The sequence below is a fragment of the Xiphophorus couchianus genome, chromosome 22 (genome assembly GCF_001444195.1).
Source record: "Xiphophorus couchianus chromosome 22, X_couchianus-1.0, whole genome shotgun sequence".
Taxonomy (NCBI): domain Eukaryota; kingdom Metazoa; phylum Chordata; class Actinopteri; order Cyprinodontiformes; family Poeciliidae; genus Xiphophorus; species Xiphophorus couchianus.
In genome coordinates this window covers 21,983,061-21,997,895 of record NC_040249.1, presented here as the reverse complement: position 1 = coordinate 21,997,895, position 14,835 = coordinate 21,983,061, and the positions used below count along the sequence as shown (strand labels likewise).

Here is a 14,835-nt window from a genome sequence, read left to right as displayed (position 1 = left end):
AAAAGTAAGGTGTGCTGATCGTTATCAATATTATCATCACAATATTTAATAATATTACAACAACTATGTTTTTCTGAGTTTGTGCCTACCACATACTGGGTTCATTCTTTAGCAACTGCAATGTTCCACACACTGATGTCGCTTCATGGTTATGATATGACATATTGCACAGTTCTGAACAAATTACATATAAACTGTGTGGTTTATCATTGTTGCTAACTTACACAACATTCTCACCAAAGGCAACAATAAATGTTGCAGTATGTCTGCTCTGGACTGGAAAACATTACTGTCACCAGATACTTAGCAGATATCAGGATCAGATTTGCTATGCAAAACAAAGTGGAACACAATATCTGGAATTTTAACTTTCAATTTATTGGGTTGCACAGCGTCCTGATATCACAGGATGGCAAGAACTCCACAGAAGAAAAGCAGGTAAATATGACTGTTTGCATGTTTTCACATTTCATCAACAAGCACATTAGATGAAATGAGCTTGTTATAGAAACAAGAAAATGACATGCATGGCAGGAGGCACTGTTTGGTACTCATTACTCATTTCAAGTTAAAGGACTCAAGTAAAAGTGAAGTGACAGTCATGTCAGTCTGTGTCTGTTTATCTACCATTCTTTAACCAGGTAAAACCCCAGTTCTGGACCTCAAAACCCCATTGAGGAACCTGGGCAGAAATCTGCAACACACAACAACACGGTTACTCAACCTATCTATCTGTCACTACACAAAAACAGGGAATGTTAAGTTATTTGTAATTTAACATCCCGATTAGCTCATCCCATGAGCTCAACTAGGATCTTTTTTGACATATTATCACCTTTTGTAGTGCCTCCTCGCTAACAAGTTGTAGAGCTGTGTGCATATGGGAGTCTTCACTGAGCAGTGTTAGACAAGTCGACTGACGAGTCACAAGGGAGCGTGTCTTTGAGTGCTCCTTTGGAGCATTTCAATTTGTTTCTGATAAGTGATACCCAGGGTTTTTAACATGTACAACAATGAATGCTCTGAATAACTGTGCCACCTTTCTGGTGAAGGAAAATAATGGTAACTTTAACTCAACAGGCTGTAAAACAACTGTCATTCATTAACAGCTGCTAAAACTACATTTCATCTCCTATGAGCCTGATACCTCACATCTAGAAGTGCTTCACATAATGCATTGACTTTCAGTCGGATAATTTGTTTTCAGCATCAGTTAGAATATTCTGTTTCCTGTCTCTTGCTGTGTTTGTTGCATTCGCCAACACTGCATGAAGGGATTTGTCCCGGTTGAAATAAAGTATTTAATTTGACGTGTGTTTGCACTCACCGCTTTTACACTTCAAATGGAAAATTTTCATAGCTTGAAGAGATGTCAAGATCAGAAATTTCACAAAGGATTACATCTAGCTCTAAAAATCCAGTTTTCTTTGGAGAGTATATATCATTTTTCATTGTTGTTGCCCTCTTATGCCACTTTTATGATAAAAACAGACAAAATAGCATACCAAATCACATCAATCTGTGACATACTTCTCAGTGCAAACGAGGCATAATGCAGCATTAATGGAATATCACTGTGGAGAACTTTATGCAGACTTTTTTTAATTAAGCAACAATGGAACACTTAAGCATAAACAGCCTGTTTAGGAAAATGAAATAACATCTGGAGTTTATTTAAAAGCAGACTTTTAAAAACAGACACCTTTGAAAACTGGCTGTAGTATGGACAATGCAGCTCATCTAGTAACGTACCTGCATGGTGACAAATCACTAGTTAAAAATGAGAAGACTGTAAATAAGGTTACCATTTTTAACAAGAAAAAATAAAAATTGAGAGCCAGCAATCCAAGTATGCAACATGTCTATGATTGCTTACTAAGTGGATCATTTATGATGAGTTTGTACAAAGTTCTGTCAAAATCTCTAAGGTGCTGACAGCAAGATATCTTGGCTGTGTTGCCTAAATTAAGTATTTGCTTCACTTCTTATTTAAGTAAGTACCCAAAACTTGGAATGCACTGTGCATGTATTTGAATTTTTATTTGTTATTCAACAAGGCATCGTATCAGGAGTTGATCCAAAATATGTATGCAGTATCACACCAGAATAAAACATTCAGCCAGAACCATAAAAAGTCAAGACGGTCATATGGCAAACAAAGTCAGACAAACAGCGTCGTTCTGGAGTTTTAATCCACTCAGCCCACACACTGATGTCATTAATTCTGAGTATCAGTCATCTTTTATCAGGGTAATATGAATCAACAATATACAGTGACAATATTTTCTTTATTTTTAAGTTAATGTTGAATGGACAGGTTATAATTTATTGTTTTAATGTTGTCTGGAGTGGGACAGGGAGCAACCTGGCAGAATGTCAGGAACAATACTTGAAGAAGTCGAGGTAAAGCTTTCCAATTGAAGAACAACACCAGTTGCCACGCATGGTGGCACCATCAGCTCAGTGGTTTGTTTAGCTGTCAGTGAACTGGTGCACTTCAAAAACTGGATGGAGTAATCTAGACAGGACTAATCATCAACTTCACTTCCAATCACTACTATTTGGCTGAAATTTAGATAAATTTGGATGTTTTGATGTGGTAATGATGATGATCACAAAAGATTGGATACCGGATGGATAAAACAAGCTAAAAGTTAGCTGTTAGTTTGTTACTTAAATTTTCAACAATGCTTGTCAGGACTGAAATGAGACTTACAGATTATATAAATACGAGGGAAAGTTATTTCAGAAAATTATTGATAGCTACAAAAACCTGAGATATTTGTCCCAATAATATTGAGGTGGTATATTGATGTATTTTAGCTGGTAGACATCAGAAAATAATTACAATATATTTAAAAATATTGTACCTAATTTTTGTTTTTAAAGTTATGCAAAATGTTTTATTATTAGTTCACTCCCAAAAGACCTGTTTAAAAACAGCTAAAAATAAGTAAGACATATGGCAATGATGAGTGCATGAAAGCTTTTGGCAGGAGTAGCAACCATGATCATAACATCACATTTGATGAACACCGTCTAAAGTTCACTACTGATTTAATAATATTCTTCTACTTTCTTTAAAGGCAGCCCAACTATGATTTATGAGTGTGCGACCTTTGCAGCGTTTTCTACGTAAATAGAAGTTTCCCATAGCCTGGAGCTACAAGCAGCCCTGAAAATGCTGATAAGACCAGAGGGATTTCACACAGTTAGACGAAGGAAATCAAACACAACTAAAAAGCCATAAAATGTGGAAAAAGATCCACATACTTATTTTTATCCTTTCGGTGATTGTACTTAGATGCTTAAAAACATACATAATGATCGTTTTTTTTTTCTACGAAATTAATAAGTGGATGCCAACTTTTATTTAGTATTTTTTAGGTGATCCAGGGGATAAAACTGCTTGGCCTGCCTGCTGCAGATGCATCTATTTGTCATTTGGGACAGCCACAACTGGGGCCATGGTGGCGCTGATATAAAGCGACAAGAACACAAGGCCATCATATCCATCACTGAAGATTGATTCTCATTCACAAACTCCCAAGCTGCTGACTTGTATGAAAAGACTGACCCACGTACAACCCCGAGATGATCTGTGGCATACAAAACAAGGTTTCAGTTTATCAAACAGCCTTCCACTATGTGGTCAAAAGTTACACAAACCATGTCATTTCCTGATTCCTTTGATACATTACACCAAGCAATGGAGCAACTGGGACATTTTACAAATTTTCACACTGCTTATTTGCTCGTCTTACCTTGCTGAGTTGACTGGCTGGCGAGCCACTGTTGTTGACAGTGTGGCATTTGAAACTGAGCAACGACTCTCCTGCGGCCTCCTGCTCTCCGTGTTTGTCCTTGTTGCGGTAGGAGTGGCTGTGTGGGACGGGCAGGCTGGTGGACGTGGGGGTCTGCTCGAGCGCCGTGCAGGATAAACCAAGAAAGTTTGACGGCTTGATCAGAAAAGCCTCCAGAGCTATGTTAGCAGATACCTATGGAAAATCCCCCAAACGTCAAGGAGAGAGGGGAATGGGGGAGAAGGGTTGAAGAGTAACAAAAAGAGAAAGGAGAAGAGCAGAGGTTTTATATTAATCATTTTGCAGATGCTTTTATCCCCAATGACAGCCAGAAGGAGAGAATAGGCAGAGGCAAGATGAAACAATGGGAGGAAGCAATTTATCTTTGTGTTTCATTACTCTACTTGTCTGATTAAGCCCCATCTAGACTTCATTATTCTGAGACAAAAGAGCAAGCAAAGCAGTGAGATATTTAGAAAGAAAATATAACCTCTCTCTGACCTGAAGTGTAACGCACCTTAGAAATGACTCGATTGTCTTCTGTCAGCGCCAAGTCGGCAATACGCTCCACACACTGGACGATCCGCGTGCACGCTCTGGCCTCGTTCTGCGCCATCCACAGGATATGCTCCTCCACCAGCATCATGTTACTGGCAATGCCTGAGATGTAGTCTCCCAGCTGCAGAAAGACAAGCAGCCACATTTACACACCATGATTGAAAAGCATTTCTAGCTCATTGGGTTTTCCATGTTGTAATACCGCAAACACAAAATTCAGTGTGTTTTCTTAGGATTTTATGTGATAGAGCAACGCCGACTCTACTACATTATCAATAAAAGGGGAGCAAAATGGTGTTCCATGTTTTTAAGGTACACTCTGAAAAGTGTGGCATTCATTTGTATTCAGTACCCTTAAACAAAATCCAGTATAGGCAATTGATTTCATAAGTGTGTACCTTAGTATAAATTCATCTGTTCTGTGAAGACCGCAGAAGTTTCAAATTCAAAAGTATTTTATTGATCCCAAAGGGAAATTAATTTTTTTTTCATCTTTAAAGAGTTATTGTAGTTTGTTAGAGAAAATTAGTGAACAGAAAGCATGAATGGGAGAATCTGTTGAAGAAAAGCCATAAGAAGAAAAGCCAGTTTGGTGTTTAAACCTTTGGCCTATGTTTTAATCTAAAAGTGACATCCCAACCATTAAACATGGTGATGGCGGCAATTTCATTCAAATAGGTTTATTTATTACCAACTAATTTACAACACATGTTCTCTCACATCAAAAAAAGTCAATTAAATCTAATGAAATAGATTCCAAGCTAAACATCTCAGACTGATTAAACAATGCAGTTATGTTCAGTTTATTATTCGATTGGCTTAAAAGGTTTTCTATCCAAGGAAACCCAGCAGATTTTATCAAGCCACTGATTCACAGCATTCGCTCCTCCTGGATGAGCATAGGGCAACAGTTGAAAGTTGTTTGCATTGGGTTGTTGACTTTTCCAGCAATCTCTCATACTGAGGGATTGACTAAATGTTGAAAGTTGGTGAAAACATACCAAAAGATTTGAAATTGTAATTGCAACACTCTACAATGAACACATTTAGAGGGGCTACAAACGGACATCGCGGTATCTTTTTGTTCCATTTTACAACGAGGCATGACTTTGTGTTGGTCTATCACATAAATTTCAAATAAAAATGTAAAAAAAATGTTGGCGATGTGGAGGCAAAATGGGTGCATTTGCAAGGAAATGGGTAAGTCTAGATTATTCAAAGACGCACACCATTAACATCAAATAAATCCTCTCCAACAGGTACATTTATAACCCCAGTCAGAACCGCAAAGTAGACAATGGTGTCTTCATTCATAAAAGAGAGATTTAATTTAGATTAGCAGCTCCAAAGGCGCTTAATCGCTGCTTTGGGATGGGGGTTTGCTATTTACTCATTATATATTTCATTGTTGCTTCGTTTGACTATTTTTTATTGGCTCAATGAGGATGGCCTCTTGTGCATTGTCCTTGGGATAAAAGGACACTAAGTATCTTCTAATAATATCTCCCCTAAATTGACCTATGTTGATTAACCATGTAAGTGTAAACAAACACAGATTCTTCTAACTTGCTAGCCTCAGCACTGTTACTACTGCATAATTGACCTATAGCTTGATATAAAATCTTCCTCTGGTATCCAGAGTTCGTTTAGGGTAAAAACTGCATTTTCTTGCAGAGAAGTAAACCTTTGCTCTTACATCTTTTTTTTTCTCCAGCAGTCTTGTTAGTCTTTCCACAAGGTGAGTGACAAAGATGACGTCCATAACATCTGTAAAGTCAGCAGCCCTGCTGGTAAAAGCCACTAACTGCTGACCCAGAGGCTGGGAATTGCTGATATTAATCGGTATCTGAAATAAAATGTGATATTTAGAGACAATATTAGGTTAAAAGAGCCAGACTGACAGTTTTCAACAATTTTGACAGTATGTTTTGCAGCATTTCATTTCAGGACTGCAAGTACATCTCAATAAATTAGAATATTATTGTAAAGTTAATTTAGAACCATCTTTATTGGCTTAGAATTTGATAAAAGTCCAAAAAAGCTACCCATATTGTTACTACCTTTCATGACTTGGGGAAACATTTATCAATCATTAAAATTATAGCGGCACAAACAGAAGTTTTAGCTACACAAATTTTTGACAGCAACTTAATTTGCTTTTAATAAGGTGGGGAAGCCAACTTCACTCAGGTTTTCCACCTGGTATTAAATGTCATAATATAACATTTTTGCATTAAAAATATTTTTAAGAGGTCTTATGAAATATTACAATTTTAAACAAACAAACAAAAAATTAAAAAAAAGAAACATACACTTAAAATGTATCACTCTTTGAATAATAATTATTTATGAATTTGAATTGAACCACTGAGATAAAATGCGTTTGGTGATATTCTAATTTATTGAGATGCAACTCTTTGCTATAAATCTTACATTTAAAACAAAGCAAGCAAGTAAAAAAAATCAACATGAACAAAATGTTTTGCGTAACAAAAAAAGCAATTTGGGTTCTTTATGAGCCGCCATACCTGAGTGAGCTGATGCAGTATGCGGGTCAGTTCACTGGCATACGGGCATTGAGTGTAGTCCTCTTCAGCCCACCGCCCACCCCGATCGCATCGTCGCCATGCTTTCTTCTCCCGTTGGCCAGAGCGGTGGGAAGCGCTGCCAGCCAGACTGGGGGCAGATCCAAAGGTTGCAGGAGCGCACGGCAGGAAAGCCAGAATCCCGGCCAGAGTCTTCGGCCATCTGGCCCCAAAAATACATCATTGAATGAAATTATGCTGGAACATATTAACCTGAAATTTAGAAATCAAGTTCCATATTCTACTTAGGACATTCTTTTAAATAATATATCTTGCATTAAATATTTTTATTGCAGCATTTCATTAGACTCTGATAAATGACTTTAAAAACATTTGCCATTGTCACAAAGTGAGACAGTTGAGTAACTTTCTCCATGTGTGTGGGAGATCTTTCTGAAAACCTTTCACACTATTTTTAAAAAATCTTGCATATATCGCTTTTCTAATAGACCCAAATAATGAGGAGATTGATCTGAGTGTGAACCCCACATTTCTGCATGCATGCACAGCACTTTAATGTGCACCAGAGTAGAAGATGGCAAATGTAAGTGAATGTGTCTCTGATGTAACAACCCAATTCCACTTAAAACGGATTTCTCACATTACTGTTGTTTTGATGACCATCCAAAGTTCAATAAAATCTCCTCTGGAGCAAGAAATTAGACTTTCTCAATAATGTCATCACAGAGCAGCACACAGAGCTGCTCTGCTGACCAACCTGGACTTGGTTTCTCAGGCAAATGGATCATTTTCATTTTCTGGGCACTGTCTGTTAGTGTTAGGCCAAATAAGGTTTTGTTCACAGTACAAAGCCAGAAAAACATCTGTAGTTACAGTCAGAAATGCATTTACACTCCGTATCAGAAAACACCCAACGCTAAGCAAACATGCTGAAATGTAGACCTATGTAAAATAATAAGAAGAAACCTCCTCCTTTTCGCCACCAACAAGCTTCTAACTTCATTCTGGCTGGATACTTGCCCATAACTTATGGCACAGTTGGCAGGATCCATTAAAACTCGCTGGTTTTCTGGCATTGATTTACTCTTTTAGTATAATCCAAACATTTTACCCACATTGTAGTTCAGAGCTTTAACAACAGACAACAAGAAACTTAATGTTATCCTGTTTTATTCCAAAAGTAATTTGTTGGTAACATGCTGTTGGTAGCATCATGCCAGGAGGCTGCTTCCCTGCAGCAAGTAGTAGGGCATTGTACAAAGTGAATGGACTGATGAAGAAGGAGAAATATCTCTAATTGTATAACTTCAGATGAAATAGCTGGATGAACTTTAGAGTTGGGCTGCTCAGTGGCGCAGTTGGTAGCACTGTTGCCTTGCAGCAAGAAGGTCCTGGGTTCGATTCCCGGCCCGGGGTCTTTCTGCATGGAGTTTGCATGTTCTCCCTGTGCATGCGTGGGTTCTCTCCGGGTACTCCGGCTTCCTCCCACAGTCCAAAAACATGACTGTTAGGTTAATTGGTGTCAAGAAAATCCGAGCTCATCCCACTTCCCCATGCTGGAGATTTTAGTTTAACAGTAATAATAAATAAAGTTATCTTTAAAATGAATCACTCAAGTGACATCAAGGCCCAGCAGTAGACTTAAGTGTCAATAAAGTTAGTTTAACAGTAATAATAAATAAAGTTATCTTTAAAATGAATCACTCAAGTGACATCAAGGCCCAGCAGTAGACTTAAGTGTCAATAAAATAAATCTAGTTGTGTGTGTTGTTTTTGTCTCATGCAAACTTTGCTTTAATTCTACTTTTTTCTATCTAATCATAAGAAATCATAGTCAGTCAGAGAGAGTCATTAAACAGGAAAAGCAGGTTTCCTGGAAAAAGAGGAAGTTTCCAGCCTGCAGATTTATAAAAATAGCTGAGACTATTTTAAAGCATGAAAGTTTTAAAGAATTAAATCTAAACATTTTGAGTAATTTGATAAGATTCAAAGTAAAATACTTATATTAATATTGATTTACTTGTAATAATATTTACACTTATATTTGTGAGAACACTTACAAGAAAAACAAGCAAATGTAACTTTGGTATCAAATAATTAGAATAATAGATTAGTCTTGGTTTCATTTCAGAAAAACATCTGTAATAACTCACATTAAGATCATAATAAGAATAATTAATAAGTTATGGTTATAAAATTATAAATGAATGCTAAATCAGAGAAGCTAAAGAAAATAAATGTGATATAAATGTCATTTTGACATTGAACTTGAAATGGTGTAAAAGGTGTAAAACTGCAATTAAACATCACTGATATGTTGGAGGTAGATGGTAGGTGAAAGGTGACAGGAAGGGAAAAAGGGGAACTAACAGGAGAGCAGAGATGATCAGCACCTTATATGGAAACAGGAGGTTGAGCAGCCCTGAGACATTGGCACAGACATCATGACATGATGTCTCTTAAGACAGTGACGGATATGAGATCATCTGTCTAAGCAGACAGATGAACCCTATATAAGGTGGGTGCAAAAGAGGAACCGTTTGTTGGATCCTCCGGGCAGCTTTGAGCCAAGATCGAGATGGACAAAGAACGCTGCAGCTGAAGAAGAGCCGGGGCCACGGAGCCGGAGACTGTCCTGCGCTCATGGAGACCAACCCGTCTGGCCCACAATCTGTGGCTTCGAATCGCACTTCTCTCATCGGCTGGGTTCAGACCCCAAAGACAAAGATGAAGACAAAGACAAGGAAGAAGAACTGGTGCCTTTTTTCCTGCCAGCACCAAGTCCTGTGTGACCTCAGCATCCATGCGGAGAAGAAGCTCATCGGACCTGCGGAGATCCTGGCCTTCGCCGATCAACATCTTCCTCCTGCTGCCACACCTTCTTCGTCGTCGTGCCAGGTCTGGGGTTCGAGACGCCAAACTCCGTCCGTCTCTCTCAAAGGTTCCCTTTTTTAGTACTCAGTGTCAGCAGTAGGGAAAGATAGACTAGATGACTGATTTTACTTATTTGATTATTTCTGCTACTGAATTAAGCTGTACTGACCCTTGCAAAAATGCCTTACTAATAAAATATTTAGCATAAAGAAAATCTAAAGATGTTGTGGACATTCAGTTAATGAGTCACCTTAAAGTTCTTTGATGGTTGTAAAATAGCTGTGATGTTTGATTCTGGAGAGGAAGAGGTGGAAAATGTTTTTAGGTTGCTGGTAGCCCATATGTAAAACCTCATCCGTGGGACTCGCCCGAGTCACTAAAACCTACCTGGTTCAATAACAAATGCAAGTTGTAAAATAGAGAACGAGCGACCGTTAACAGGTGTGCTCTGTGAAACTAGTTGGCTGTAGGCTGCTCAGTCTGGCTAATTCACAGGGGGAAGAAGGGTGGGACACCTGGATGTAGGCCGTCAGATAACCAGGCGAATCGTTTCTCGAAACCAGCTTAAACAGAGTTTACTTCAGTTCTGGACAGGGTAAATCCCAGCAGATTTAGGAAACTCAACGTACCCGTTAGACGGAGAGCTGGTAGCACATCTCCCCTCTCAGAAGAGGAAGTACGAGAGTGAGAGAGTAGAGACAGAAAGGAGGGGGGGGGGTGTTGCGCAACAACATTGGTCTCTCTAAATTCTCCCTAGGTGTGAGTGTGTGTGTGCATGGTTGTTTGTCCTGTATGTCTTTGTGTTGCCCTGCGACAGACTGGCGACCTGTCCCGGGTGAACCCCGCCTCCCGCCCGGAACGTAGCTGGAGATAGGCACCAGCAACCCTCCCGACCCCATTAGGGACAAGGGTGAACAGAAAATGGATAGATGGATGGATGGAACTTTAGAGTTGGGGCAAACAAGGCATTGCCCCCAAAATTAGGTCTAAAAACTGGTTAGAAATCCTTACAGAAGGCTAACAAGTTACTCTGACCTCAACTCTATTCATGGACGGTGCTGGAAAGCCACTTCCGTACCAGGAATCCAACAAATTCAAAAAGACCCATCAATTCTGATGCTTAGCATGAAAATGTTTAAAGAAATATATAAACAAATATCTGCATAAGTACATGTATATATCCGAGCCTGTGAGCACTAATGAAGAGTCACAATTAATACAAATAAATTATTTTTAAAAAAACTAGTGTTTTACATAATCAATCGATCTCCCAAAAAGACGATTATAAATTCGTTAATGATTTAAAAGAGTTTGGAACTGCAGATTGTAACATTTCCATGTTTCAGTAGCATTTGGAAACAGATGCTTTGTAATGATTTAAATTGCCTAAAAGAAAATCGCTTGCTGCACATTTTCTAGTTTTCTGCTTGCAGCTACTTAAAAAGTCTACCACAGAAAATATGTCATGTAGTGCTTAATGTCGACACACTTTGACTTAATCTAAATTAAAATTAAAGCCGGGTGTTTAGGAGGCAAGTAATCTGTTCAGAGGTTAGAGACATGGCATCTCACTACCCTTTCCCCACCCGCAGTCCCCTTCTCTTTTCATTCATGTTGCTGGTGCTGGAGTTGGAGCTGGAGCAGGAGCTACTTGGTAATAAATGGCATTAATTTCACCCCTACAAAAAAACAGGCTCATTTTCCAGCCCATTACTCCAATGCTCTGTCAGAGACAAAGACTTGAAGCTGGCTGTTCGGAAAGTGGGCAGTAAAGTAGAGCATCTACAAGGGAACATACAGTACATGACAACAACACGGCCGCATGAAAGAGAGAGGTAGATGGTTGAAAGAGTGTGCACCATTACAAGGTTTCCCACAAGGAGTGGACAGGACAGAAAAGCAGGATGGGTAGAGGGAGACATGTTGGTTCCTCTTAGTCATGAAAACAAGAAGTCTCATTTGGTTATACATAATCTGAAAAGCTAGACTACCTGACTTTGGGACTTGCATTTGGGACTAATGAGACAAGATTTCAGGCTGAAAATAAAACAAACAAAAAAACGGTTTGATACAGCCAGGAAAAAGACTCAAGAACCTCAATTCCACAGTAACTATCAACGTAATAACAGAGCAAGTGAGTGGTGTGATTTAAAAATAATTTCTGGTGATAAATCACATTGCATTTGGAGGAATTATTCATAATGAGGTTAAACCAGAGCCGTATTCTGAAGGAGACCTCCTGGTAAGAGCTTTTAAACCCAGTGATTACTGCCCATTACTGCTAATTATACAGAACAAGTTGTACACTTAAGTTTCTAGGAAAGGATTGTTTTTACAGCTACTCTATTTTGACTCTGATACAATAAATGTGTAATAAATAGGCAAAGCAAGGCGAATTCATTTGAATAGCATTCATACACAAGGCAATTTACAGGACACTGAAATGACAAAAATGATCTTAGTCTTGCTTAAAAACAGATTTCAATATATCAAATCCTTAACAACGTTGAATGAAAATTATTTTTCAACAAGTAGTTAAAAAATATAGAAATTCCAGAAATTGTTAAGCTATGGAAAAAGCATTGCTGGGTGTTTTTAATCTTCCTCTCCAATCACTGATCATTGATCAAAAAGTGCAAAAGGTCTAACATGGAGATCTTTAGATCACAATGAGCTGTACACAACTCTTTTTTTCAGTCGTGATTCAAAGGAGACGGCATTTTCTGCCCTTGAGGGATCTACAACACTGATTGGTGTTGCGTGATCCGTCTTTCTGGTGTTGGTCAGGACTTTGACCGCAGCATTTTGGATGATGCTACAACATCTTGAATGTAAAGTCATTAATCTAATCTACAGAAAATAAAAACCAGGAACTAGTGTTTCTGTGTCGTATGTTGACAGGAAATTCTTTATTTTGGCAATGTTTTAAAAATGATAATAGACCAATTTAGTCATTTAGACTTTACGTTGTTGTTAAACTAAACTTCTAAGACCAAAATAGCATCAGGGTTTCTTTAATATTCTGTGTTGTTTACTCTTTTTAACTGGAAAGTTGTACATAGCCTCTTAAGCCTTTTATTGCTGTTGTTCCAGCTTCTTTCCTGGCTGTTTTAAATCAAGCTACATTTTTTATGTTTCAGGATTTTTATATTGAAATTATTTTAAAAACTCTTTCAGAGTTCTAAAGCAGTCTTACGATTTTTTTATAATTTACTTTTAGCTGCAGACTACAGAGAAATACTGTTGTCTCGGTGCTTTTGCACCTTTTAAAAATCATTTGGTAGTTTTGGCAGACCTTAGCTCACATGCTGAGTTGTTTGCAGGAATTAAATGGTGTGGTAAATGGTTCCAGATATATCAAGTATTAAAGCGTTTTTCTGTCCGTCTATATCAGTATATTGTCCCACAGGGATCCAGTCTAGGCCCTTTTTGTTTTTCTATGAATCTTCTGCCTTTGGGTTAATCTTTGAATATTATATTCAGGCTTTTTAACAACTTTGAATATGGTGATCAAATTCACTTCCCACTGAAAGTGAAACGGGACATTACAACTGTCTTTTAAAGTTTTCATTAAAATACTGGAATGATTGTTATGTGATTACCACCTTTAGGTGTGCTCGGTCTGCTGACCTCACATGACCTCCCTGCTGTCAGAAATCTAGGTTTGTTTGTTGATAGTTATGGTATTTTAAGCTGAAAAAATAAAAACATTTCAGTAATTAATTCCTCCTTGTTGGTTTTGTCTGAGGATTTTGGCAGAGGTAAAGTCTTACATTCTTAATACACCATGTTTCAAATTATTATGCAAGTGATATTTTCTCAGATTTTCTTAAATGGTCAATACAAATGATGGTCAGTAAAATTTTCAAGTTATGAACTATTACAGTATAAATCAAATTTTACTGAACAAAGCTCCCCATGACAACAGTATTTTTTTCAAAGATAAAAACTCAAAATGCAAAATGTTCCAAATATTATGCACAGCAGATTTTCTAAACATTTTAAGGATTATAAAGAAATGCAAAAGGTCATTCTTTGAATGTGCAGCATTAAATGGTCACATGTACTAAAATCAAAAGCTATTTCAATCAAAAACATCTTAACAGACCGAGTTACATGTTAACATAGGACCTTCTTTGATATCACAGCACAATTCTTGCATCCATTGAACTTGTGAGTTTGTGGAAAGTTTCTGCTGGAATTTCTTTGCAGGATGTCAGAAAACCTTCCCAGAGCTGCTGTTTTGATATGAACTGCATTAAACCCTCAGATCTTCTGCTTAATCAAACTCCAAAGGTTCTCAATAGGGTTGAGGTCAGAGGTCAGAGGAGGATGGTGACCACACCATGAGTTTCTCCCCTTTTATGCCCATAGCAGCCAATGACACAGAGGTATTCCTTGCAGCATGAGATGGTGCATTGTCATGATGAAGATGATTTTGCTACAGAAGGTTCGGCTCTTATTTTTGAACCATGAAAGAAAGTGATCAGTCAGAAAGTCCAGATACTTTGCTGAGGTCATTTTCACACCTTCAGGGACTCTGAAGGGGCCGACCAGTTCTCTCTCTCTCTCTCCCTATGATTTTAGCCCAAAGCATGACTCCACCACCTCCTTGCTGACGTCACAGCCGTGTTGGGACGTGGTGACCATCCACCCCCAATCACCTACTGTGTCCATCTGGACAATCCAGGGTTGCACATCAGTCATCAGTGAACAAGCCTGTTTGAAAATTAATCTTCATGTACGGCTGGGCCCACTGTGACTGGTTCTGCTTGTGAGCTCTGGTTAGTGGCCCAATAGTAGGTTGATGCACCACAAGCCTCTGGAGGATCCTCCACCTTGAGGTTCCAGAGGCTCCAGCAGCTTCAAATAACTGTTTGCTGCTTTGTAAGGGCATTTTAGCAGCTGCTCTCTTAATCCAATGAATTTGTCTAACAGAAACCTTCCTCATTCTGCCTTTATCTGTACAAACCCATCTTTGTTCTGAAACAGCCACAAATCTCTTCTCAGTACAATGATAACATTTCAGTTTTTGTTAATATCTAATGTTTTCA

The 14,835-nt window shown here is 38.3% G+C and overlaps 1 protein-coding gene across 1 annotated transcript in view; it reads right to left on the bottom strand.

Annotated features, from left to right (window-relative positions):
* Positions 1–14,835, bottom strand: part of adgra1b (adhesion G protein-coupled receptor A1b) — a 198,753-nt gene that overhangs the window by 118,683 nt on the left and 65,235 nt on the right. The window contains exons 9-12 of the mRNA XM_028007742.1: positions 6,890–7,109; positions 6,058–6,207; positions 4,321–4,482; positions 3,765–3,998 (exon numbers count right to left, since the gene is read on the bottom strand). Coding sequence (XP_027863543.1) covers positions 3,765–3,998; positions 4,321–4,482; positions 6,058–6,207; positions 6,890–7,109 — 766 coding nt within the window. The remainder of the gene's footprint in view (positions 1–3,764; positions 3,999–4,320; positions 4,483–6,057; positions 6,208–6,889; positions 7,110–14,835) is intronic.